Source organism: Linepithema humile, chromosome 4, assembly GCF_040581485.1.
Source record: "Linepithema humile isolate Giens D197 chromosome 4, Lhum_UNIL_v1.0, whole genome shotgun sequence".
In the NCBI taxonomy this organism is placed as follows: Eukaryota; Metazoa; Arthropoda; class Insecta; order Hymenoptera; family Formicidae; genus Linepithema; species Linepithema humile.
Genome location: NC_090131.1, coordinates 24,165,815 through 24,190,565, shown reverse-complemented (window position 1 = coordinate 24,190,565; position 24,751 = coordinate 24,165,815). Strand labels below are relative to the sequence as shown.

The following is a 24,751-nucleotide window of genomic DNA, read 5'->3' as shown; positions in this document are numbered from 1 at the left end:
ATCATCTTTTTATCTATTGAGCTCTATAAAGCTAGCATCAGACTCTACAATTTGTTAAAGAAATTTGCATGCAATCTAGTGAAAATTACTAGAAATACTGTGTGCTGTATGGTGCATTTTTAGTAGTTTACTATATCGCATGCGAGATGCTGCAACAAGACAGGCTTAAGTCGCTGTAATAAATTGTATGAAAATTGCATAGTCTGATGCTGGCTTAATGTTGTGAGCCTTTTCAAGAATTATAGCGAGTGTTCACTTGACTGTATTCTTGAGTCTATGGGAGATACTTTGTTTACAAACATAAGAATTTTTTTTAGGTGATAAAGTATAAGTTAAATGATTGAACATGCTGTATAAGCAAACTGATGAAACGAATTTTAATCAAATTTATTTAAACGTTATTATAATGAACAGACTGGAAGAAAATCAAGTTATTACAGCTATTAGTTCGTCATTTTATAAAAATGTATTTTTACTCACGCGAGTGCTACCACCGTCTTCTGAATTTCAGCAATGCTTCAAAAAAGTACGAAAACAAATCATAAGTATTAATTTTGTTTAACTTTATACATCTGCATTTTTTGTTAATTTTCAACGTAAGTTGCAAATTTTTCATGTAAGTATTCTTTTGACAGAATATGTTTGACAAGCCAAATACAATGGGCTTTTTACACGTATCTCATTATCTGTCAGTCATATATGACTCGAAGCTCTTTAAGCAAATGGTCAGTTGGCCGGTCTTGTGCAAAAAGGATGAAGTAAAGTATCGTACAGAAATTAAAGATTTTTTCTTTGTCTTATCGCAAGACAATCCTGATATTAATTTTCCACCAGTATTGATGTCCCATTTGATCCAGTCAGGAGGAACCAGATTTCTAATTATTATGTGGAAATTATCACAACTTGCTCTCAGAGCTTATATTAAAAGAGAATGTAAGTAATGTGCTCATTTAAGAAAAGCTTAGCTGTATTATGTATAAGCCATTAGTTAAATCAAAATTTTTTTTTAGTTCAAGAAGAATTGCTATATGCCCCGCGTACAAGTCCATTGGATGATTTAACAATAACATACTTTAATAACATAATTGCAGAGAAACACAATGTTATGACAGAGACTCATAAGAAAACGAAAAGAGTTTTGGATGCTGCAAATAACTTTCTCCAGTAAGTTTTGTTGACTATTTTTACCCATGTGATTAAGGGATAATTTCAATTTTCATAATTTAAATAATTGTTTTTTGTATATTTTAGCAATGAGATTAAGATATTAAGTGTTTATAAATCAGAGATTTTTGATAGAAGAGAAAACTTAAAAAGGGTAGTTTCTAATCTTCTAACTTATCCATTGATTCAAGAACAACTGATGAATGTTGAAGACTCTAAAATTATAAGCTGTTAGTGTTTTACAAACATTTGTTTTAATAATTTATTATTTTTATATTTTATATTTTTGTAATTTTGCAGTATGGAAAATAGAAATTTTGAAGAAAATGCAATATATACGTAGGAAGAATGAAAAATTAAAAAAATTGGAAGACTCCTGCAATCGTTTGTGCAAACTTATTGTGGGAATAAACTCAAATTCTGAAATACTTGATGGAAATAAATTTCCCAAAGTTAACTGTGATAGTTACTTGGTAAGTATATAATTCAAAATACAAATAAGATAATTATGCAATTTTTACAGGAAATTTTTTTTTATTTAAGCATTTGAACTGTAATTTATATGCGGATGGCTCCATTATATTGTCTACTTTGCTATCATTGCTCTATGTATCATTCATACAAATACAGTATCGTATAAACACTGCCAATTTCTCAGATCTGTCGTCATGCTTACTATACATTCAAAATGCTTGCAAAAATATAAAATCTCTGAAAACGCTATTTACTGCAATGAACACAAGAATTAGCAACATATTTCAAGATGAACAATATATCTTTCGAGAAATTGAAAATATTTCCAATTTCGATACAAACAGTATACTGACAGCAAAACGCTACATGTCCTTGCAATCACCAAAGATTGATTTTAACTTTAATCAATGTTTGGATGATAATCTTTACGAGAAGTTGTCTTTATCTCCAATTCGAGGTATTATCAATTAAAGAATTTTATTGTTTTAAAATAAAGAATAAATTTTTATCACAAAAATGTATTCACGATTTCCAGATAAACATAAGCATTTATTTAAGAAATACAAATGCAAATATTGTCCATCATCCACGTTACAAGGAGCATTATCGGATTTCAGCAGCTCTTGGAACAATATGAACGGATGGCTGTCACCCCGTGCACATTCTATCAAATATGAGCAAATTACATACAATGGAAAACCGCTCTCGCCTTTGTATTCTCGACTATTACAGCATTCCAAATTGAGACTAAAGCATTCTATAAGTTTGTTTTACATTTTTAATATGCTAATGTTTAAAATTTTTATTGTTCGCAAATTAAAACTAATTTAGTGTATGTGCTTTCAGATAACACATCGTGCAGCCCAAACATGAGTTATGAAGGATTGAATGTAACGCCAAAAAAACGTCGCTCAATATCAAAACATCAAGATAGCCATGGTGAAACAGCGAAAAATCTTTTTAATTTTGCTGTGACCCAAGATTAATATATCTTCAGATACAGAAAAGTGACATGAAAATAGAATTTATAATATTAATGAAGACCTTTAGTGAGAAATTGAATGGTTTTCTAATGCTGGACAAAGAAATTGTGATGCAATTTTTAAATGTTTAAATAATGTTTATTCCAATTTATTAATAGTATGTGATACTGTACTTATATATTTCATATTATATTTATTTCACAAATAATTCTTGTTTGTTAGTAACTATGTTTTACAGCATCAACCATTTTAACACCTTCAGCAAAATAATTTTTTTGTCAAAAATTAACAATTATAATTACACAACTAAATCAAATATCTTAAAGTATTTTTTCTACGATATTCTTCAAAAATTTTGCAAGAACATATTAATTGCAACGTTATGATGATTTAACAACGTTATGATGATTTAACAACACTTGCGCTAACAAAAAAGTTATGTTTCTGTTCAAATATGTTCCGTTTAGCAAGTGCTCGTTCAATGGTTGCGATCTTTGTATGTAATCCATTGAGCTCTATACATACTGGAGTAATTCCAGAAGTTTAATGATGATAATTGATAATAATTATAGAGCTTAATGATGTAATCTTCAATCTTAGCGTTTTCAAGTGAACGGATTTTGATCCATCTCGGATCAATTAATATTTTACTATGAATTTTGATCTTTTATTGGCGAAAACGATGAAATGACGTCAATCAATCTTCAATCCGCGTTCACTGAAAAATTAATTTTTTATTCTAGCAATACTAAAGAATTCGCATGAAAGATCAATCGCAATTTCGTGTAATGACGTAATGAGTGAGTAAGGAATGCAGAAGTGCAGTCGCACCAGACGACGTGAAAGAAAGAAGAAGAGGTAGAGAGAGAGAGAGAGAAAAGTGCATACGCGTCGTGCAAATATGGCGGTAATCCTATCAGCTGATAGCGTCCGCCGATGGGATGACGGGTCGCATTTTGGTTAATCGGGTTAGATCGCAACAGGCACTCCTTTCCCCGTCACCGTTGTCACCGATGATCGCAGGCTGCGTGTGCTGAGCTATACCACGCTACACAAGACGCGTGATCCGAATGACGCACACGCGACGATGTTAATGCGTCCGTCATACGCTGACACATATTGTGACACGGAAAAATCGAAGTCGGATACGCTACGTCGCTGACAGGCGAAGGAGAACTCGCGGGAATGCTTGCAAGGTAGATAGGATTTTTTCTCAGGGTCGGAACCAAAGTCGAAAATCATTCCTCAGCAGCTGAAATCGTCAAGCGAGGTCCGCTTTGATCGCGGGGCGGATCGGCTTAAGAAGCGTGATTAGTCTGTGATGAGCGACTCCGAACAGCAGCAATTGCACGTGCCTTATCGAGAGTACCAAAGCCAGAACAATACCGCTCCCGCTGCCGCCACCGCCGTCGCTGCCACCGCCGTCGCCGCCACCGCCGCCGCTGCCGCTTTGGTAGAGACCGATGCGCTGGTTGACCTTTCCATCGCACCTGTCAGCAGCAGTAACCATCAGCGTTTGTCAACGCAGTGCGACCAGCCACCGCCGTCGGCGGATCTTCTGCCCGACGTCGAGTTCATTCCCGGTTTGAGCAACGACCAAACCCTAGCCATAGATTCCTCCGGGATCGACCGGGAGAGCCAGCCTCTCCTTGGTCGCTTGGAGCTCGACGTCACGTTCAACAGATTTCCAGGTTTGTTGTGTCTCCTCTTGGTTCTAACGGTGCAACAGTGTCCCTTCACTTTTCATAGCCGTGTGTCATTGGTGATTCATGATCTAGTGATCTAAGAATCATCGTTATAGTGCTATCTCATATGCAGAGTTAGTCATTTGATATATATATCTGTGTTATAGATGATCCACAGTTCTCGGAACTGGTATGGCAAGCTGAGTGTGCAATAGACAATGGAGTTTACCCAGAAAGGATATACCAAGGTTCCAGTGGGAGTTATTTTGTTAAAAATCCTGCCGGGGTAAGCTGTACTATTAAACTTTTCGAAAATAAGGAGAAATTTCTCCTGAACTCTTTGAATTCTCATAGTTTCGCATTCATGAAAACCAGTAGTATGCAAGTGTCGCTAATGTCACGCTGTTTCATCCAGAAAATAATAGGTGTATTCAAGCCGAAAGATGAGGAACCCTATGGCAGGCTGAATCCAAAGTGGACGAAATGGATGCACAAGCTCTGCTGTCCCTGCTGCTTTGGCAGGAGCTGTCTGATTCCGAATCAGGGATACCTGAGCGAGGCGGGCGCCAGCTTGGTCGACCGCAAGCTAGGCCTGGGCATCGTGCCGAATACAAGAGTGGTGAAGCTTGTGAGTGAGGTGTTTAATTATCCGCGTCTGGATCGTCAGAAGGCGCGCATGAAGCAGGCGATCATGGACCAGTTTCCTACGGTGGGGTCGCATTTCAACCGCATCGGCCTGCCCCCGAAAATCGGTTCTTTCCAAGTCTTCGTGGACGGTTACAAGGACGCCGACTATTGGCTGAGGCGGTGGGAGAGCGAGCCCATGCCGGCGCGTCTGAGTCGGGAGTTTCAACTACAATTTGAACGTTTGGTCATTCTGGATTATATCATCAGAAATACGGACAGGGGTAAATAAATTATAAATGCGACTCTGCGCCCGTGATAATGTCAGGTTGCCTCGTTTCTCATTCCTTAAAATCTTGCAGGTAACGACAACTGGCTGATCAAGTACGATGCCAGCGTCAACAAGAACGGGTCTGAGCAGGGCGAGGTGAAAATCGCGGCGATAGACAACGGCTTGGCCTTCCCCTTTAAGCATCCGGATTCTTGGCGGGCGTATCCTTACCATTGGGCGTGGTTGACCCAGGCGAAGCTGCCGTTCAGCGAAATCACGAGAGAATTGGTCCTACCGCAGCTTTCGGACCAGAACTTTGTACAGGATCTCTGTGACGATCTGTATCAGTTGTTCAAGGTACGCTACACATATTCTTAGAAGAGAACGATTGTTATATCGTGTTATCTCTCTACTTGCTCGTGTAATATGATACATAATTTGCATATCTACTTTTGCAGCAAGATAAGGGCTTCGACCGGCACCACTTTGATAGGCAAATGAGTGTGATGCGCGGACAGATTTTGAACTTACAACAGGCTCTGAAAGACGCCAAGAGTCCTGTACAATTGGTACAAATGCCGGCTGTAATTGTGGAAAAGTACGTATTTTTACACAACATGATAACGGTGATGAATCACCACGCGAATACATCAGGCGCTTTTCTGCGATATAAAAATTTTTGAAAAATTAAAAAAAAAAAAACACCCATTTAGCATGTATTAATTATTGAAAGTAATTATCTCTAAAATCTCTCAAAGCTTATCCGCTCTGAGACTAATTTTCCACGCCTCCCAAGTGCTTTAATTGTGGTAATTGCGCTTTAATCATCGTTAACAACAGAAACAAGTCTATTAATGTCGTAATGCATTTTCAGAGCCAAGGGAAACGGCGCACCCAGATTGTTTTCGTTTTCTGACACGTTTACCCAGCGCTTCCAGAACAAGAGCCCGTTCTTCTCCTGGTGTTAGAGACGCGATTTGAAAGCGAGTGCATGTGAATCAGTGTCATGTCAGTGATGTCAGTTACACGATGGAACTATCTTGCGCGCCACGAATAACGTTATTACCTTATTTTTTTAAGTTTACCCTACACATTTCTACCTCTCTTCCTTAAGTTTGATTTCTATCGCGTGGCTGCGGACTGATTAGGAGAAGACGGTTGGTTCTTTTTAGGCTGTCTTGTATTTATAATCTCTATCTCTCTCTCTCTTAATTCAATTGGGACATTAAAATATTCATACACTATATTGTATACAGTAAATATATATATAACGTTAAAACAGAGATTCTTTTAATGCGCTTGATATGCGAATGAAGTGCAAAAGAGGCGTATAAAATTATATACAATCTATGAATAAGACACAGACGCGAGTTCCACACTCGAAATACGTCTTTTGTGTCTTCCACACACACAAACACAAACACACACACACACATCACACACGTACACATATTGTAGTTTGTGCCAATTAGTAATGACGGAAAGAGTTCTTAGATCAATATCTTGAAGAATAACGTCATCTTAACGCTCAAACAGATCGAAAGATAAATATCCTATATTCACATTCAAATGTGCGATATTTTCTTTCTTCTATTTCCGTAATCGAAAAGATGACAGTTATTCTACAAGATGACGATTGTGGACATTTAAAAAAAAATGCTGTATAAAATTTTTTAAAGTGTGGTCCTGTGATACACACATCACGCATGTATTGATAACAGAAAAATTCTACGTAGTTATAACAACGCTAATTATTAAGTACAAATGAAATTCCTACGGAAGCACTAGACGTAAATAGAGTTTCTAGTGCAATTTTTATGAAATTGTATTTTTGCTCCTTTTCTCTTTGTAATACACACATTTATCGTGAGAAATAGAGTCGTACGATCATATTCAAGTTCAAACTCATATCTCGACGATATATTTTCCGACGAATATATCACGAAGTTAGTTCTGGGCAATGTTGTGTCAAACGTATTTTATCAGATTTTTTTTTAATGTTATGAAACATCGGCTGCAACAGATACGATTTTATTATTTTTAATGTCTTGATACTTATTACGATACACCGTTTACAGCAGAAATAATAATATTGATGCACAATCTCGTGTATATGTGATATATGTGATACGATAAGTAAGGAAGTAAAGCTGCGATATGGAGGTTTTTGAGCCTTGCTCGAAGAGGAAAGCCTTACCATCTAAGAAATCATGTCCGTGCAGGACAAGAGTAATGTTTATCTCGCCGATATTTTTCAGATCTAATTATTTTTAATATGATTTCATGATAATTATTAATAGCCAATCTATTTTATAATTGTATATTATAAAATATGATATACGATCATAATAATTTCCGATTATTAATACTTATTCGTGCGCAGTATGCCAAGAGATATGTGCAGCCGCCACGTGCAAAGTCCTTCGCACCAGAACGATTGTACAAGGCTCCATCGAAGCTGCTGGATACCAGTACAACGTATCACTTGTCCTATCTCAATGTGGACCCTGCAATGGCGCGTTGTTTGCGAGCGCAACCGATTCGGCCCGTCCATAGTTTTCAGAAAACCACCGGCAAATTTTTCGACGAAACAACGAACAAATTATCCTACAGACCTGTGTGGCAGGTCGTCAAGGCGGCGCCGATTATACCGAAACGTAGGTAAGAGAAAGCGATGATATTTGTACACTTTTGCGAAAAATATTTACTATATATTTTATTGCATAATTTTGCTATCCTTTATCTTCAGTAAAGTTTCCACGCTTTTACTTATCATTTATTTAAAACTTCTTGAGTTACAAGATAAATAATTTAGAACATTGCGATAGGAGAAATCTAGAACAAACTTCCGGAACGGAAATCAAGAAAAATAGTTCTCTCTGTTTTTTTTTTTAACTTTAGCTGTTTGAAAACAGGTCAAGCAAGTTATCTTGAAGTAAGCGGAAATTTTATTTCTCGGAGTCGATCAAAATGAAAAGAAGTCTTCTGATGTCTGATAATAGTCACGCTGAAACAATAAGTTAATGTAAGAGATTATTATCTTTCAGACCGATGACAGTTCAAGGTTCAATGGAGACTGTAACAACAGTACGTCGCGATTACGTGGCGAAGCACGTTGAGAGGCCAGAAGTAATTATACCCTGCGGAAATATTCGTACGAGCGCGGCTCCGTTGGACGATAAAACGATGGCGAGACTATCTTACATGCATCCGGGACCTATTGAACCTGCAATCAGTTTCAAACCGATACCGAAGTATCGTCCACCGAGTCTACCCCTCCCTTCGGAAACGACACAAAAGCTGAGTTATCAGCCCTTCGCCGTTGATAAGAAGGAATTTTATCCATGGGCGCAGAAACCGGTATACAAGTACGCTTTGCGCGTGTACTGCGAATTAATTAATAATACAACCGGCGATCACGAATCTAGAAAATATTCTACAATGTAAAAATTATTTTCCACAATTGTGAAAAGAATATTAATATACTTATTGTTAGTTTATTTATTATGTATTTTTATTTACCATAAAATATCAATCCCGACTTTGTAGAATAATTGAAATGCATCGAAGAAATCTTTTATATAATTAAAGAAAAAATATTCCACGACAATTGTTTCTACTCTGAAAGAAATATCGGTGTAAAAATGCTTAAAGGCGACCGGACACCGCGATGTGCGGTAAGACCACTTACGCGGAGAGCTACATGGAGAACGATGCGGTTTCCGTGGAGAAACCTTTCCTTCCTGCCGCGACATACGTGCTTCCTTACGGCGCGGAATTCAGGGACAAAACCATTTACAAGGAGAGCTACTTGCCGGGTGACGCGGAGCGCGTGATACCGTTCGTCCCTCGCGGCAGTATTTCTATACCCGATACGAAGATGTCCGCTGACACGACGAACAAGGTGACCCTTCCTGATTATTCCCACCGCGCGCGACGTTTTTTATCCCAGCGCAATTTACATTCGCGATGAGCATCATTTATGCGAATCACCTTGCAGCTGAGTTATCAACAAGTCTGGACCGAGCGGCGAGAGCCGATTGTGCCGCCGCGCGCCAGGATGCTGGGCACCGGCAAAATGCAATCCGAAACGACGACGCGCAGCGAATACGTAGCGAAGTCGACGTCGCGTCCGGTTGTTATCATCCCGTGCGGTAATATTCGCACGGCCGACGCGCCGTTGGCGGGAGATACGACCACCGGGTTATCTTACATAAAACCCGGCGCGATAAAACCTGTTCGTAGTTACAAGCCCGTTATGCAATATTGCAGGTGAGGAGGCGCTATATCTAAGGTCAAACGGTACAAAGTCTGAAAGACCGTTTACGACGCGCCTAGAAAATGATATAAATCGATAAATCTTGTAAATGATTTTACGATACGATTACTTAGACGCTCGACTTTTACGATGCGTCTAGGCTTTCAGTATATAAATTACAGTCTATTGTGTTTTGTCCAGGCCGCAAGCTAAAATCGACTCCGAAACGATAAATAAATTGTCGTATCAAACGTGGACACCCAGCCCGAAGGAGGAACTTCCGTGGGCGAAGAAAGGTAAGTATCGGCCTCCAGAACATCCGATGGCCGACGACACGGTCTATCACATGAGTTATCCTGTGCCGGGTCATTATGTCGAGGACGAGTCGTGCGCAGAGCGTCCTTGCCCGAGCGACGAGCGGAATGACGTTTCGGCAAACGCGGCATCTTAAACGTTTCTGAATTAGACGGCATTTGGTATTCGCTGAAATTCAATTGCAAATTTCATATTATACTGCTATTTTGACTTATTAAAATGTTCTATTTCTGGAACATCGATTTTATTAAGAATAAAATTATTTTAGTAAAAGATTATTTTTCTTTCAATTCTCTCCGGTAGCTGCTTCTTAAATCTTTTAGAAATATAATCATTCTTGGAAAATTCTGTCGATAAATAAAACAAGTGGAAACAATTACACCAATTATATTGGTAAACACTTATTATGTTCCCTAACGAGTTAATGGAAGAAAAACGGAGTAAACACGACATAAAAATATGTCGAAATTATATTTTGTCTCTCGAGACTTCGAATACGAAGATTATATCGGGCGAACCGCGCGAATTTTATTCTAAATATAGGGGCAGCAAAGTAAAAATACCCAATGTATTGATTTACAACGTACTTTATTGCGCGTAAACATGCATGTAATGTTACATTTACGTAGCACTTACACTAAATACGATGTTGTATACGAGTATAATCATTCTTAATTATCCTTTTCAATAATAAAATAAACTCTAATCTTTGATAAAAAGATCAGTAGACGATCATTATAACGTCTATCTTCTCTTATACTTGTACAAGCAAGCAGACTTGTACAAAGCAGCAACTTTTACGATTACATGTTAAAATAAGACAACGCGCCGAAGGCAGACAGCGTTGTGTGGACTATGTGCGAAAAATGTGTTTTATATAGATAACAATTGTTTCTTCTATATAGATAACAAAAGTTTTCCTTTTTTTTAATAATATATATACGTATAAGATACATATAGGGTAAGGAATGGAGCACCGTAGTAACTATTTTTAAATCTACGATGTACGCATGACGTGCCTCCTTAGATCTTCTTACGCTTTACATATTTTCGCTTAGTTCTCTAAAAGTATTCGCTAAATAACAATCTAAATAATGTATGAATCTTTGCTTTGTAAGGAAATCGCCCCTTTAATAAAAATAATACACATGCATAGCTTCGAATACCACTACCCTAAAATATCACGAAATAAAAATTAATTAAAAATTAGTTAAAACATATATGTATGTATCTACTCATTTTACCTTTATGAAAAGATTTAAGAATACAGGACTTAAAACATTGTGTAAGGCACTAAATTACGTATTAAACGTGGTTCGAATTCAGTCCAAAAGTCGAAACGCATTTAATAACAATTTGATTAAGTAAACATAACGTGAAGATGATTGTCTATTTTTTTATATGTTACATTGTACTTTTAAAATCTCTTTTTAAAAATGCTCTAACGTGTTTGCCTGTCGTTGTCTAATGCTTAAAACACATTTAAAATAATAAAGTTTATAACAACTTTTTTTTGTAATCCTTCAAAGATATGCGAAACGATATACAAATCTACTCGTTTTACCTTCATGAAAAAAAAATTCAAGAATAAGAATTCAGGATTTAAAAGATTGTGTAAGGCACTAAATTATGTATTCATTCACAACTGGAAACCAATTCATAATTGTGAAATTGTAGGCATGAATTCTTACTATAGGGAAAAAAATAACATTTATAGTAATCCGTTAAAATTCTCTCTAAAACGATCTAAATGTTTAACAAAAATAATTACTATATTAATCTCTATGTGTATAACACGACGTATAGATATTAATAGTATTTCTATTTAGGCATGCAATATATAAATCTTTATATTCACATGCCCTCGTAGCATGTATTGATAGATAATATAAACCTTTGTACCGTTTCTTTTATACGATGTAAGAACTTAAGCTAAATATCGTCAAATATGAAAACTCAAAAGCAACAAAGATTCGATAAAATTTGAACAGAATTGTCAACGGAGGCTCACAAGAAAGCAATTTTTGGTTTCTTACTAGACAAATTGACATTAACGATATAGAAACCTAAAATTATCTCGGACACCGATGTCCCTCGTTTTACACTTGACAAGATCATGTTCATGAAAAAAATTGTTTTTGTTAATGATGGTTGCGACAAAGACTCGTAAACAAATGAAATAAATATGTAAGTCACACGCCAATATGATTCGTGCAGAGACTTTCGCAAAAAAACTTGATCATATTGCACACGCGGTTATAACTCGATTATATATCGTCTTTGAATTGTAAAAAGGCAATCAGATAAAAAACATCAAAATGCATTATAAAATCACAGAAAATAAAATCACTGCACACTTGCTCATTTGTATGTATCTACTATTGTTTATTCTACAAATTCATACACGCAGAGAGTTACGTAATCACTTAGCACTTCTCTACACAAATAATCACGAATGAAAGAGAGGAAAAGTGATATACAGCACATTTGATTCAATAGGAAAAAAATTTATATCAAATCTTTATAACCAAATATCTTATAAACAAACAACAATTAATTTCTGTTTATTTCTCTACTATATATATATGTTTTCATATATATATATACATATATACATATATACATATATATATATGTTTTTCTACTATATATATATATATATAATTTCTATGTATTTGTTTATATTTTTGTAGCGCGTAACTGACATCAAATCTGCAAGTGTGAATAAATCAATTTTTAAAATATGTAATCTGTCATCTTTCTGAAATTCAAAGACGATACAATCAACATTTGTTTCAACAGGTATATATTAATCTAATTTTGGATAAATATTGCGGAACGCAGAAATCTTTAGAGGACGGGAAGTCGATTTCTCGGCTTTACTGACATGGATCAATATTTCATTTTGAAGAGTATCAAATAAAAAATACTCCTGTATCTTTACTTAGCTATTTATGTGATAAAAAAATATTTTACCATCTTTCGCGAAAAATATTTTTCCTTTGACGTAAAAATAATATTTTTGTTCATATTTTTATACCATCTCCGTATTTTATAAAGATTTTTATTTTTTTCAACAATCCGGACGGAAAATTGATTTTAAGGCTCTACGTCGATTTCATATTTTTTAACAATATTACGGTCACGTATTAACTTCTCCGTTGTTATTCCAAGGCGAAAAGATCGTTAATGAAAAATTCACCGGTGTTGTTACAGAAATAAAGAAACGTTTCATTATTCCTATCGAAGACCTTTAGAATATCTAAGCTCGTTCAATGTTCACATTTAAAATATACACGGCGCTCTATATATGGACAACAAGAATATAGAATATCTTTATCGATCCTTTATACACACACGGGCTAATAGTAGAAGAGTTAAGATACTAAAAACCGCCAGGTCCTAAAGAGATCCGCGTCCGTCCTCTAAGGATTAATATCCCTTCCCCGGTAGATAACATATTGCTTCGCGTGCTCTGATGGAAAATGAAAAAGAGATCGAAGAAGGGTTGAGCCGTTTCAGGCTCGCGACAGTGACTATCAGTATCGTCATATCTCATTCATGACAAACAGCTAACACCCCGATCGGCATTTGCGTACCTATTGCGGCTTGCTGGTGGTGTACGACTGCATAAAGTCCGAGAAGCCGAAGCCGTTCAAGTGGTCCAAGTTGAGATTTTCGTCCATCAACTCGCTGTGACCCAAAAGCTGTGAATCCACCGTGACGTACTCCATGTCCGCGCTTGGTCGTCCCATACCCGACTGGCCGAGACCCGGAGCATAACTACCACAGATCAAAACACAACCCCAATCACTGGCAATGTTCGGGCAAATCGTTGCAGGCTTCAATCTCCCTCATTTCCTTTCTTTTTTTCTTTTCTCTTTAAGTCTAAGTAATTTCAGTCTTGACTTTAAAGTGTGTACTGCGTTTTTTTGAAGGTGAGACCGATTATAGCCGGAATAGCCGGTACAACACGGCAAAGGTGGGGGCATAAATGACAACCACAAGATCTTCGTCGAAACCAATTTTTGCAGATCGGTCCCTTGTCGTTTTCCAGAACAGTGAGGTCGTAAATGGGTTTCTTTTTTTTTATTATTATTATTATTACCTTTCGACTCGCGATATCGCACGGGCAAGGAAACGGCAATTTGTGGATCACAATGTTACTCAATTGCCAGCTGCGAGTGATTGGAGCTGCGTTTTGCAGAGTAGTATCGAATAGTTGTGGTTGTACCGGCTTGCTCCGGGCCTCTGCCTCTTTTACTTTACGAACGTAATTATTTTACTAACACATTCGTTTGTCCAAGTTATTCGTAAATGTGCGTGCGTGCGTGTATGTGTGTTTCTTTACACGCAAATGTTTACGCTTATATATATAAATACGCATATTACTACGGGCTAGAATACGTAATTCGCAATACAAAAGCAATATCAAAGGTATGGATAAGTCGTTAGAAAAAAATAGATCGTAGAAAATATTTGGCAGTCGAAAAATTAATTGTACATTATTTTATCGTCGATGATTATCACTGGTCCACAATTCAGATACTACTGTACGAAATTAGTTAAGATAGAAATGCTTTCGTAATAAAAGTTAATATAAATAAAGTATCCATTCACTTATTTATGAATTTACTAGTAAGTTTCATTTTAATTTTTCTTTTAATAAATTTTCACGCAATTTTCCGTTTAATATATATGTCAAAAAGTAAATAATAAAAAATTATAGCAGAAAACAGAGATCAAAAAAATTTTTACACAATACCAATTCTACATTAACTTATATAGATATATTAACAATATGTAAAGCTGAAGTACTGTATATAAATGTGTGTATAAGTGTATATAAAGGCACTTATTCGCAATATTGTATATGATGCACTTTCTTAGACTGCTCTCTTAGGATCAAAACACTAATCCAGCATCATCGATAAGTTAATATTCAGTAACAATGCCCTTCAATACTAAGCATACAAATAGCTGATTCAATTACTGCGATTGTTGGACGGAAATACTGGGAGAATAAATATACGTTATTACAAGATGCAATAACAATGTAATTGAAAAAACGTAAAAAAAAAAAAGAAATATATTAAATAACAATTTTGAGTCATTGAATAATCGACATTGTAAAGATTAGAATATATACATATACATTTTGAACATTTTTCAGAATAACAATTTCAGAGTAACAATTATTCGCCTATTCATGCCACACTTTCGTCGTTTAGATATAAATGTAATCCAGATAACCCAGTATCGTCCAATGTACAGTATCATCTGTTTCACAACAGATTGAATAATGCGTGACTTACTCGTATACAGCACAATGCACACTTTAATTTTCTATACTTGCGTAGTTAAGTATAAAACTAAGTGTATTGTAAAAATGTTTACAAAAGGCACGATTGCGCATACAGTATATTAATATAATTTCCCTACAAAACTCTTAGTCAAAAGACGCGTCTACAAAAAAAAAAAAAAGAAAAGAATACTGACAATTATCTGCGATAAGAAAGAAGCTTAGCTCTGGATGCTTAAAAAAAAAAGAGAAAAAATTATGTTGTTGTTATTAATTAGGACAGACTTAAAGACATCTTTCAATGGGTTCTTAATTACACTGGCGCGTTTAGAACGACAGTTTAAAAGTTTCAAATTGTCGCAACCTTTTACAAATCCTAAATTATTATTCACAAAATACGATGTTCGATATACACACGTACAGATGCCTGACGAATGTCGAGTTACAATTTTATGAGAAACCAGTTTCCCGTAAAAAATATAGAATTTCCTTTCTCTTATCATTGCAAAATTCGTGGGAAAATCATTTTCCCCACAAACACAAAATTGCACCAAAATTACATCACATAAAAGGATTCATCTCTTAACGTGTCCTTTGATTTTTATCGAACATCCCGTATATATAATCCGAGATTCATTTCATTCTCAGAGATAACAAAGTTAAACGAGGTTAACGATTAAAGACGAAATCGTTAACTAAATATTTAGCGTAGTTGATTTAGTAGAAAATTCGAGTTACGATTGTCGATAGAGTATTACATCCAAGAAACTGACCTTGATGCTACGGATGGCGTGTCCCGCGTCACAGACGGATCCGGGCTATGCGCTTGAAACATAGTTTGCGGTGTCGCGGGATAACTTCCGCCCTGTCCGCCCTGACCGTTGCTACCTACGCCCACGACGGACGAATGGGACGGTGTTTGACCACCGAGACAACCGCCCGGCCAGCCTGGCACGGTCGTCACCAACACTGGTTTCACGTATCCGTTTGTCGATGTAGATTGATTCTCTGCGGAAATTGAATGAATTATCATCGATTGATTAGACGCGATATAGCACGATGGCTCAGGCAAGTGATGCTCACCGTTGAATGGCGTATAATATTTGGCAAAGGCGTTATCTTTAGGCTGATCAGGATACAGGTACAATAGCTGTTGCAGGTCGTAAAGACGATCGGCTAAGTTACGAATATTGAAGTCCTTGCTCGTAAACGGCTGCAGCATGAAGATCTTATCGGTTGGTTTTTCTGTGGGCACTAAGCAGGAATCTATGTAATTAGGAATGTAGGCAATTAAATAACGCGTATCCGAGAAAGAATGATCTAAATGTTACTGGTGTTCGTTTCGATATTTTACCTCCGACAAATGCAATGGTGATGCCGCCGAGCTCAGAGTCGGAGAATCGCATGAGAAACGTGCCGGTTGCGCAGCTCAGCAACATCTCCTCGGCTTGCTTCTTCCGGATGAAGCCCAAAATACATCCGTCAATCCACGGACCTCTCAAATGCTCTCTGGTTAGCTTCATAACGGCGTAAAACCATTCCCAGAAGGTGAAATTTCTCTCGGGCAACGGTTCCTTGCAGAACTGCGCCCAAGTCAACATCAGATTCGAATAATCGTGAACGGCAGCATTGGCGTTGCTGCGAAATGCCTTCTCCGCGAGAAACCGCAGATTATCCTCGGTCAGGGAGCGTCCGGTCGCCGAGCGGAATTTGACATTCAGAGCCTCTGCCACTTGACGCCACGACACCTTGTCCGGGACTGCAAACGGCACTCTGCCGGGCTCGGCAAACGCGTTGTCCCAGGTCACCGTGGCCCACGCGTGTGGTTCTTGATTTCCATGCACGATCACGACCACAGGCAAGCTCAGAGTCCATACCTGGAACACCAGCTCGCCGCCGCCGACGCTGAACTGTGATTGGAACAGCAACGAGAATTTCTCATCCATCACAGATTCCGTGCCCTTCTTCTCCGCCCGCTTAATCTTTTTCAGTTGCATGTTGCGGAAGCTCACTGAAAGTTGTCTCGTCGCCTGCAAACAGCGTTACCCGAGCGTGAAGATACTTTCGAATTTATATTAAAAAGTGACGTACACACAGCCTTTACACAAATATTAATGCGAACCTGATGATATTCCATCGTGCCGGTGTTATTCAAAATCTCGCCGCTCGCCTCGCCGTTCTTCGCCATTTTGTCGCTCTTCAGCAAGGCGTTCGCTTGGCCCTCGCTGATTATACTCACTTTTACCTGCGGCGGGGACATGTGCACGTTCAATTTGCCGCCGACGAGCAGGCGCACCGTGCTCGTGAAACGAGTGTTGGTCTTCATGACTTGCGGCGGCTGCTTCTCGATGATGAATGTGCTTGTAACCAGAGAACTTAACAGTTGTGTGATTTGAGAATTCAAGTTTGGATAAATGTCTTGATACATCGTCGATTCGGGAAGTGGAAGCTTCTGCTTCAAGCGTTCTGCCTCTTTGATCTGCTGCCGTGTCAGCCAGATTATCTCGGCGAGGCTCTCGCACCATTCTTGAATGGAGTCCAGATTACTGTTGAAAGGCGCACCGTTGCCCGCTAGCTGCTGATCCCTCTTCCATCTATAGATCCAAACATGATGATAATTAACAATTAAGATAATGTCTGTATCTTATCATTTCAACAATACATATGTCTTTCGTTTTTCATTTACCTGATAAGTTCGTCATCGAGAACTCTGGATTGTAAAGTACCCAATCTCTCAATGGTGTCCTTCAATTTATCAGCTAGATTTAGACGCGACCTTACTAAGCCAGCAAGTTTGTGCTGCAGAACTTGCTCTTGCCTATATAAAGAATCGCTAAATCATATGTATATTATTGGTTTTGAATAATATGCCATAGATTATCGCGTTAAATCGCAAATTGTGTTGTATTATGTACCTTTTAATGTCCTTCTTCGCCGAGTCCAAGTTGTTGAGATTGTGTTGATTCTGCGGGTGCGTTTGGGCGTGTTGCATCTGTACTTTCAGCTTTGTACACTCGTGATAGGTGATGGCAAAACCTTCCTGCTCCTGCTCCATTATTCGCAAGTCCTCTCCGCTCTCATACGTCTTGCGCCGTAAAATCTCCAGCTGCTGACTTATTTCCGTGACCGAATCGCCCATCATTATATTGAATCTGTCGTTAGCTATATTCATTAAAGCGCCTCCTAAATTTTCCGCCTGCGCCACCAATTTCATCTCTACACTTAGGCAATGCCTAAGTATCTTAAATAACATTATTGGATTTTGGCTATACTTGTGCTGCAATAAAATAAGAAACGTGAGTTATTATTACCAGTCCAATTATCCCCATCATAATTTTGATTCAGTTGAATTACAAGATTCAACGCGGGAGAGTGAGTGAAAGAAAAACCGTATATAACTTACACGAAACATCTTAGCAGCATCCATCAACTTCATTTTCGTTATGAACAGGTCTTGCGAATCTATAGACTCCGCTTTTAATTCTAATTCTTGTATCAGAGCAGCGATAAGACCGGCTATGTATTGCTCACTTTGTGGATTATCCGGTTCTATGTCAGCCCTAAAATATCGATGTATTGTGACGATTATATCCTCCAAGATACATAGCGCTTTTTTTCATTAAATTCAAAAATTTCTGGACTTTGTCTGCCGTATTTACCTCATCACTTTATCCTCTATCCATGCTGATAAAAAGTGTCTCACTTCAATCGGGAAGTAATCTCCATATGTGGAACGCACCTCTTGCAGTTGTTCCGGTGGCAACAACTGCGATTTCGCCCACAGAGCCATGTTTTACAACAGCTTTATTTCCTGGCATAAACAAAATGTCCTTTCAAAAATACTACATGGATTTGTAATTGTTGAATGAGAAATATTTCACGACATTATGAATTTATATAGCGTGTATTGAAGTCTGTATTTAAGACATCTTGAATATAAAATCAGAGTACAAAAACCACAAGTCAACTTGTGTTTCTTGCTGGAAATCACACATTTTGTTACATTATTTATTGATCAAATCTTTTATTTCTAAAGAAAATCTCTTTTTATTTCATAATTGATACAATATGCTCCTAATACAGGATGCTCTTAAAACGTTTGAGTAAGCACTATCAGATGAATCATCCTGAGAGAAAAATTGAAATGTCATACAAGCATAGATTCATGAAGTGTTCCTCCATGTTACAAATGTTGTACATTGGTAATAGAAAAATTCCAGCATTCAAATATGTTGCCAAGCATGCTGAACATCTGACATTATCAGACTGGAACTTTCAAGTATTGTAAAACTTGAAACATTTCAGAAGCACCCTTTGACAAATACGCTTTTACTTAAATTAACAAAATTAAATCCCCGTGCTGTTCAAAAATTCCGAACTTGGTGTAAATAGATTGAAAAAAAAAAAAAGAAAAATTGCGAGCAATCTTACGAAACGCGTTTTATCATCGACGATAACACGTTGCGGCGCAAACACACCGAGAATTTCGCCGGAGTAGCGGCACGTTCGGCGCGTTATCGCGACAGATACCTGCTGCAAGATTCAGAACGGATGAATAGTCGACAAGGATACGCGGAAAGCTCGATGTGCTGACGCGCGCGCGGTTCTCCCGAGATCGGCGCGAAGCACGCGGGAGTGCACGTTTGCCGAACGGCTGAGCGATGACGATGTCGCATCGGCGTGCGACAGAAAAATCACCGTCCGCAGAAAAAGGCATATCGCGGCGGTCGCACTGGTAGAGATAAGTGCGCAGTGGAAGGCACCGGAGAGGGACCGTAGGAAGGGGCTGAGTGGACAAGGGGGGGGGCGAGGGGGGGAAAAGGTGGCAGAGCGAGTAAACGTTGCGGCATGACTACTGACGACTATTTCGGAATTCGGCGGCGCTCACCTGCTGCTCAAGCTGCTATACGGTCCCTCGGAGTCCGCCCCCGACGGAGACGATGTTGCGACGCAACACGGCGCGCAATCGCCGTCGTCTCACCTCCTCCTCCTCCACCGTCGCCGCCGCCGTCGCCTCCTCCTCTTGTCTCGTCGTCGTACCTGCGGATCGCGGTGACCTTCGGTAACACGCGCCTAAGCTATAGCACGATTAACCGCGCAATAATCATGGAGCGTGGTAACTATTGCGAGTGGTCGCGCTTCCATCAATAACGCCGTCCGTGTTCCGTGTGTCCCTTCTACTAAAAAAACCCTCCTCTACTCCCGCTTCGCTCCCGGCTTCCGCTCCAATCCGCGTTCTTCCTCGCAAGCACCAGGCGAGCGATGAAGTGGCGACGACTGAGTGAACTGACGACGCGGACGGTAATTCCCGGAATTTGCTACCGTAAATGGCGCCGGTGGGGGAAACGACTGAGGGGGTGAGACGGTCACGTGATCGTGGGAGACCTGCGCAGAGCCGCAGAATCGCGCCGTCGTGATTTATCGATAATCTGCTACCCACCGACGGATGTGTTCTTCTTCTTAGCTAGCTGTCTCTCTTTTTCACGCTCTTCTGCGAATAAACTGAAATGAACGAATTATTAGCACGCGCACGGAGGAACGTATAAATAATTGAAGATAGGTAAGATAAACAGACCTGTTGACACACTATTTATCGATAAATCACGATTCCGATACGATTCCCATGATTCAGTTTCTCTGCGCATATATTTATGCGATTATGCAAATTCGTCCAGCCCGGTCTTTAAACTTCGGAGAAAGAAAGTGTAGAAAGTATAATAAAAAGAATAAACGTATTGAGAGTGAAATAACTAGAATATAATTCTAGACATAACGTATATCAGCTTGTTTTTATAAAATGTATAAAATTTATTTTAAAGTATTAAAATATAATTTTAACTTTTTACACTTTCGAATAAAATTTTATACTTATATAATGTGTATAAATATATATTTTTTTCTTTAGAAATGTATACTTTGTTCGTTAAATATGTGTAAGTAAATTTGCATTAATTGTTCAATAATTATCACTTTCTTAATATCATAAGATATAGAATGTAACGTATATAAATATATCTTCAAAAACCACAGTAGGAAGAGCATTGATATAATAAAGATATAAAAATATCTGTAAAGCGAATTTGTGAAGATAAAAGGACAGATTATGCGAGATAACATTTGACTATGTCAAACATTATAAAGCACGCATGCCGTGCAAAATGAGTGGCGGTAGTGTGAGAAGTAGAGCCCCAATTAGATATGTCGAGGCACTTCCGATACACCAAAATGCTGAAATAGAAACGTGCTCGTTCAAGGAAACGAGATCAATAAAGTAGGAGCATTTTCGCGAGATTTAATAACGTTTTGATTACCTGTAGACGCGACGATAGGTCCGCAAGCGCGAGCCAAGGCACCGAGAGAACGAAATGTGCCGGTGATCACGCCTTTTTGATGTTCTGGTCCAATACGAGTCACTAGAGTCATCATACAAGTAACAACCATAGCGGTGGCTGCAATGAATAAAGTTTGGAATAATTGTTACGGCAACATATTGTCTGCTATATTACATTGTATCGAAATAATACATTTTAATTGATCAATTTACATCGATAATAAATAAATAAACATAATGCTCACAAACTGCGAAAAGAAAAATTCCTACACACAAGAGTGACACATCGGTAGCGACACCGATACATATAAATGCAGGAATTACTAGCCACAAACCCTAGAATAATATAAAACAAATATCACGTAAAAGAGTATTATTTAATAATAAAAAATTTGAAGAAAAATTCGTGTGGATTAAGTTTCTCACCAGCTCGCTGATGGCTTTTGTACGATTTGGTGGAATGTGTCGCACCCAACCACCCTGCAAAATTGCCATGATCAGCCCAATGCCAAGGAACATCCAACCCTGTTGCATACTTGTGAATCTGAATGTGTGATGAGTCAAAAATGTCAAAGTAAATTCTAGGCCGCTGTAGATAAATAAATATATAAAATATGTTCGGCCCAGCGTCTTCAAATCTTGCTGATCTGGAAAAGTAGAGTTTTATTATTAAAATTAAGTTCTATGCTATTTATGAACTGACATTATAATCAGAATACTTCAGTTTATAAATAATACGTTATAAAATTGTTGGCAATAATAATAAAAATAAATTGCTTTCAACATTTTATGTTGGAAATAAATACCTTGCTGATTCAAGTCGGACACGCCATTAAATTGGAAAAGATCAGCGGGATTAATGTATGAAATTGCCCCTGATAATCCTTTGGCTAGAGTAGTCGCTCTATGTTTTAATGGCAGACTTTCCTTCAGGTAGCAAGCAACAAAAAATAAGTCACATAAAGCAAGGAAGAGCGCAAACAGAGCCGGTATCACATACCACGTGCCTTCTCTATTACCACTCGAGATCCATGCGAAAAATGCCCCTATCATTGGTCCTATTACAAAACCTATAGAGAAAGCTATTCCGACGAGAGCCTGGAAAAAAATAAGGTTTGATAAAAAATTCAGTTTATATTTAATCTTTACTTATGCATACGAATACCGATTCATCTCATTTTTATTTTACCATTGCCTTTCCTCTTGTTTTTGGAGAAGTGACATCGCTGATAATAGCCATTGATAGACTGACATTTCCTTTACTAATACCACCAACGAATCTCGCCAGTACAAAAATAGCAAAATTTGTTGAGAATGCCCATAGAAGATGAGATAGTGAAATGCCTATTAAGCACAAAAGCATTAACGGCTTCCTTCCATAAATGTCAGATAATGCTCCTATAATTGGTGATCCCAGAAATTGTAAGAAAGAATACATAGAGCCTAGAAAACCTAAAAAAGTAAAATAAAATGGATTTAGATTATTGCTATTCTTTATGTGTCATTTATACCCAGTTCCACCAACGTAGATTAACTTTAATCTCGGTTCAACTTACTCTTCACCTTTTTCTAATTCTTAGAACTAGAAAAAGATGAAGAGTAAGTTGAACCGAGATTAAAGTTTATCTACATTGGTGGAAATGGGCATTAATGTTTGAAAATTTTTACTGTTGGACAGATATGCAGTTCAAAGATCTCAGTTCTGAATAGAGTCTGAATGTTTGTAATTGCTTCTATTTAGAAATCTGAATAAATTTGTAAAAGTATAAGTCACCAACCTCCGTAAAGAACTGTACTGACTTTATCTGGCGCGTCAAAAAACACTTGTATACTCTTTACATAGCTGAAAATAGAGGAATACAATCCATGACCGTTTTCTATCTCTTTGTAGTGATCCAACAGAGCAGGCAGCAGTGGCAATATCATTGTAAATGATAGAAGATCCAGCAGCAAGGATATAAATACCACTCGCACAGTGTTGTCTTTGGTTTCATTCATCTTTCCCAATAGAGTGTTTGCTCCAGATTCACGTAGTATATTTTATTTATTTATATAAAAATTATATAAATTTCTGTAATCTTCTCTGTTTGGAAATTGTTCATTTCTGCACAGGAGCTGATTCCTCGATCGACGATAAACTCACACAAATTATCGGATGTTTCTAGGTTTCAGGAAGCAGATAACTCTACAATTTGCAAAATAACAGGTATCCTTGCAAATTTAATTGGCACTTTTATCAGGCTACATCATTAATGTAGAAATTGTCGCGTGATTTCAAACGTGGTCCTTATGGCCTCGGGATACAATAACGACGGTGCGTCTAGCGGTCCTGTCATTGCGGTACAAGATCGCCGAAAAAGATACATGTCCCGAAGTGAAAGGCACAACCGTCTGCCACATTCCTTTACATCCCGCACATGCCTCGACGTAATGCGGTCAGTAGTGTCATCCATGCATTGTAGAGCGCTCTAGATACGACAGTAGGTAAAGTAAAAAATTTCAATACGTTTAACATCAATAGATAAATCGAATTCTATGTATCCGACTGAAGTTTCCTGTCGGTAAAAGAAAACTCTACAATATTTACATGTGCGAGAACCGCCTTGTCGAAATTGCAAACGGAGCATATACACGCCATCAGCACATCCAGCCGGATGTATCCAACATTAAAATCTATCTCAGATTTTCGTTGATTTGCAAGGACACGATGAGTGATGCCAGGAAGCATTGATGCGAATCCGCGGAAAAGCGGTGGTCTTCGCGCGGAGCAGCGCAGCACTCCGGTATTATCATTACATTGTTTTTATTTGCCAGTGAAGCGAAAAATAGCCGGCGAGCGAGCGAACGGGCGCACCCAGGAGCATTATGCACGCTCTGACTTCCGGCAGCAGCAACAGCGGCCGGCGCACGGCACAGCTCTCACACGTGCATTCTCGGGCGTTCGCGCGCGTTCTCTCGCTCGCACGCGTACCCGTGTGCGTGCATATAACAGACCCACTTCCTCGCTCAACGCGAACAAAGATCTTTTCAAACCCGTCCCGAACTGTAACATCGCTTGGTCGCGCGAACGATCGCTCCTAAATACGCTGCAACTCAATACTCCCGGCGCTATTTTTTCTCTCCTCTCTCTGTCGAACTATAATGCAAGCACGTTTCTCCTCTTGCCTATGAGATTCTGTCTCCCTGTGCCGTGAAAATACGAGTTACGCAGTACGACGGAAGGGACAAAAATCAAAGCGTGAGAAACGATCCGCGTGATCGATCGGACGCGCGCGTGTAGAATGTGGTCCTTTTTAGAGACGAGAAAAATTCTGTCGTGCAGCGAAACGAAATGCCTTTGAAAA

At 38.3% G+C, this 24,751-nt stretch overlaps 5 protein-coding genes and 1 long non-coding RNA gene across 12 annotated transcripts; 4 read left to right on the top strand and 2 right to left on the bottom strand.

Moving 5' to 3' along the window:
* Nucleotides 1–189: 189 nt before the first annotated feature.
* On the top strand, nucleotides 190–2,829 carry LOC105672609 (HAUS augmin-like complex subunit 6). Its single transcript, XM_012367663.2, has 8 exons — nucleotides 190–526; nucleotides 636–933; nucleotides 1,011–1,164; nucleotides 1,252–1,394; nucleotides 1,465–1,637; nucleotides 1,708–2,095; nucleotides 2,174–2,401; nucleotides 2,485–2,829. Exons 1-8 carry the CDS (start codon nucleotides 347–349, stop codon nucleotides 2,622–2,624), a joined length of 1,704 nt encoding a protein of 567 aa, XP_012223086.1. The 5' UTR covers nucleotides 190–346; the 3' UTR covers nucleotides 2,625–2,829.
* A 736-nt stretch (nucleotides 2,830–3,565) lies between these two features.
* On the top strand, nucleotides 3,566–6,480 carry Pi4KIIalpha (phosphatidylinositol 4-kinase II alpha). Its single transcript, XM_012367666.2, has 6 exons — nucleotides 3,566–4,312; nucleotides 4,474–4,592; nucleotides 4,722–5,214; nucleotides 5,293–5,558; nucleotides 5,660–5,799; nucleotides 6,076–6,480. Exons 1-6 carry the CDS (start codon nucleotides 3,943–3,945, stop codon nucleotides 6,167–6,169), a joined length of 1,482 nt encoding a protein of 493 aa, XP_012223089.1. The 5' UTR covers nucleotides 3,566–3,942; the 3' UTR covers nucleotides 6,170–6,480.
* A 147-nt stretch (nucleotides 6,481–6,627) lies between these two features.
* On the top strand, nucleotides 6,628–10,727 carry LOC105672612 (stabilizer of axonemal microtubules 2-like). The gene is made up of 6 exons (XM_012367667.2): nucleotides 6,628–7,430; nucleotides 7,585–7,862; nucleotides 8,249–8,569; nucleotides 8,856–9,105; nucleotides 9,202–9,473; nucleotides 9,661–10,727. Exons 1-6 carry the CDS (start codon nucleotides 7,359–7,361, stop codon nucleotides 9,908–9,910), a joined length of 1,443 nt encoding a protein of 480 aa, XP_012223090.1. The 5' UTR covers nucleotides 6,628–7,358; the 3' UTR covers nucleotides 9,911–10,727.
* On the bottom strand, nucleotides 10,346–20,105 carry Stat92E (Signal transducer and transcription activator Stat92E). 7 transcript variants are annotated; one of them, XM_012367576.2, is made up of 10 exons: nucleotides 19,965–20,105; nucleotides 18,736–18,887; nucleotides 18,480–18,636; nucleotides 17,992–18,353; nucleotides 17,763–17,909; nucleotides 17,199–17,670; nucleotides 16,431–17,106; nucleotides 16,160–16,342; nucleotides 15,850–16,084; nucleotides 10,346–13,557 (listed from the first exon to the last, which is right to left on the bottom strand). In XM_012367576.2, the coding sequence occupies exons 2-10, from the start codon at nucleotides 18,864–18,866 to the stop codon at nucleotides 13,374–13,376; spliced, it is 2,547 nt and encodes an 848-aa protein (XP_012222999.1). In that variant the 5' UTR covers nucleotides 18,867–18,887; nucleotides 19,965–20,105; the 3' UTR covers nucleotides 10,346–13,373. The 7 variants fall into 7 exon arrangements, with proteins under 7 accessions (XP_012222999.1, XP_012223002.1, XP_012223003.1 ...); XM_012367579.2 differs by having other exon boundaries at nucleotides 16,160–16,330; XM_012367580.2 differs by having other exon boundaries at nucleotides 17,763–17,894.
* Nucleotides 19,964–23,886, bottom strand: rtet (major facilitator superfamily domain-containing protein rtet). The gene is made up of 7 exons (XM_012367583.2): nucleotides 23,186–23,886; nucleotides 22,597–22,859; nucleotides 22,214–22,505; nucleotides 21,834–22,054; nucleotides 21,653–21,743; nucleotides 21,388–21,525; nucleotides 19,964–21,304 (listed from the first exon to the last, which is right to left on the bottom strand). Exons 1-7 carry the CDS (start codon nucleotides 23,403–23,405, stop codon nucleotides 21,210–21,212), a joined length of 1,320 nt encoding a protein of 439 aa, XP_012223006.1. The 5' UTR covers nucleotides 23,406–23,886; the 3' UTR covers nucleotides 19,964–21,209.
* Nucleotides 20,515–21,619, top strand: LOC136999721 (uncharacterized). The gene is made up of 2 exons (XR_010890045.1): nucleotides 20,515–20,636; nucleotides 20,982–21,619. It is a non-coding gene; the product is annotated as an uncharacterized lncRNA (long non-coding RNA).
* Nucleotides 23,887–24,751: the final 865 nt, after the last annotated feature.

Excerpts from the sequence above, each read along its gene's own strand:
- Pi4KIIalpha (XM_012367666.2), top strand. The coding sequence starts at position 3,943 with ATGAGCGACTCCGAACAGCAGCAATTGCACGTGCCTTATCGAGAGTAC. Across the intron at positions 4,313-4,473 it reads CACGTTCAACAGATTTCCAG|ATGATCCACAGTTCTCGGAA; the intron begins GTTTGTTGTGTC and ends TCTGTGTTATAG. Across the intron at positions 5,800-6,075 it reads CCGGCTGTAATTGTGGAAAA|AGCCAAGGGAAACGGCGCAC; the intron begins GTACGTATTTTT and ends ATGCATTTTCAG.
- rtet (XM_012367583.2), bottom strand. The coding sequence starts at position 23,405 with ATGAATGAAACCAAAGACAACACTGTGCGAGTGGTATTTATATCCTTG. Across the intron at positions 22,506-22,596 it reads AAACAAGAGGAAAGGCAATG|GCTCTCGTCGGAATAGCTTT; the intron begins GTAAAATAAAAA and ends ATTTTTTTCCAG. Across the intron at positions 22,055-22,213 it reads GTCCGACTTGAATCAGCAAG|ATCAGCAAGATTTGAAGACG; the intron begins GTATTTATTTCC and ends CTACTTTTCCAG.
- LOC105672612 (XM_012367667.2), top strand. The coding sequence starts at position 7,359 with ATGGAGGTTTTTGAGCCTTGCTCGAAGAGGAAAGCCTTACCATCTAAG. Across the intron at positions 8,570-8,855 it reads GCGCAGAAACCGGTATACAA|GCGACCGGACACCGCGATGT; the intron begins GTACGCTTTGCG and ends AAATGCTTAAAG. Across the intron at positions 9,474-9,660 it reads CCCGTTATGCAATATTGCAG|GCCGCAAGCTAAAATCGACT; the intron begins GTGAGGAGGCGC and ends TGTTTTGTCCAG.
- LOC105672609 (XM_012367663.2), top strand. The coding sequence starts at position 347 with ATGCTGTATAAGCAAACTGATGAAACGAATTTTAATCAAATTTATTTA. Across the intron at positions 1,165-1,251 it reads GCTGCAAATAACTTTCTCCA|CAATGAGATTAAGATATTAA; the intron begins GTAAGTTTTGTT and ends TGTATATTTTAG. Across the intron at positions 1,638-1,707 it reads TTAACTGTGATAGTTACTTG|CATTTGAACTGTAATTTATA; the intron begins GTAAGTATATAA and ends TTTTTATTTAAG.
- Stat92E (XM_012367576.2), bottom strand. The coding sequence starts at position 18,866 with ATGGCTCTGTGGGCGAAATCGCAGTTGTTGCCACCGGAACAACTGCAA. Across the intron at positions 18,637-18,735 it reads ATAGAGGATAAAGTGATGAG|GGCTGACATAGAACCGGATA; the intron begins GTAAATACGGCA and ends TCGATATTTTAG. Across the intron at positions 17,671-17,762 it reads CTCGATGACGAACTTATCAG|ATGGAAGAGGGATCAGCAGC; the intron begins GTAAATGAAAAA and ends TTGGATCTATAG.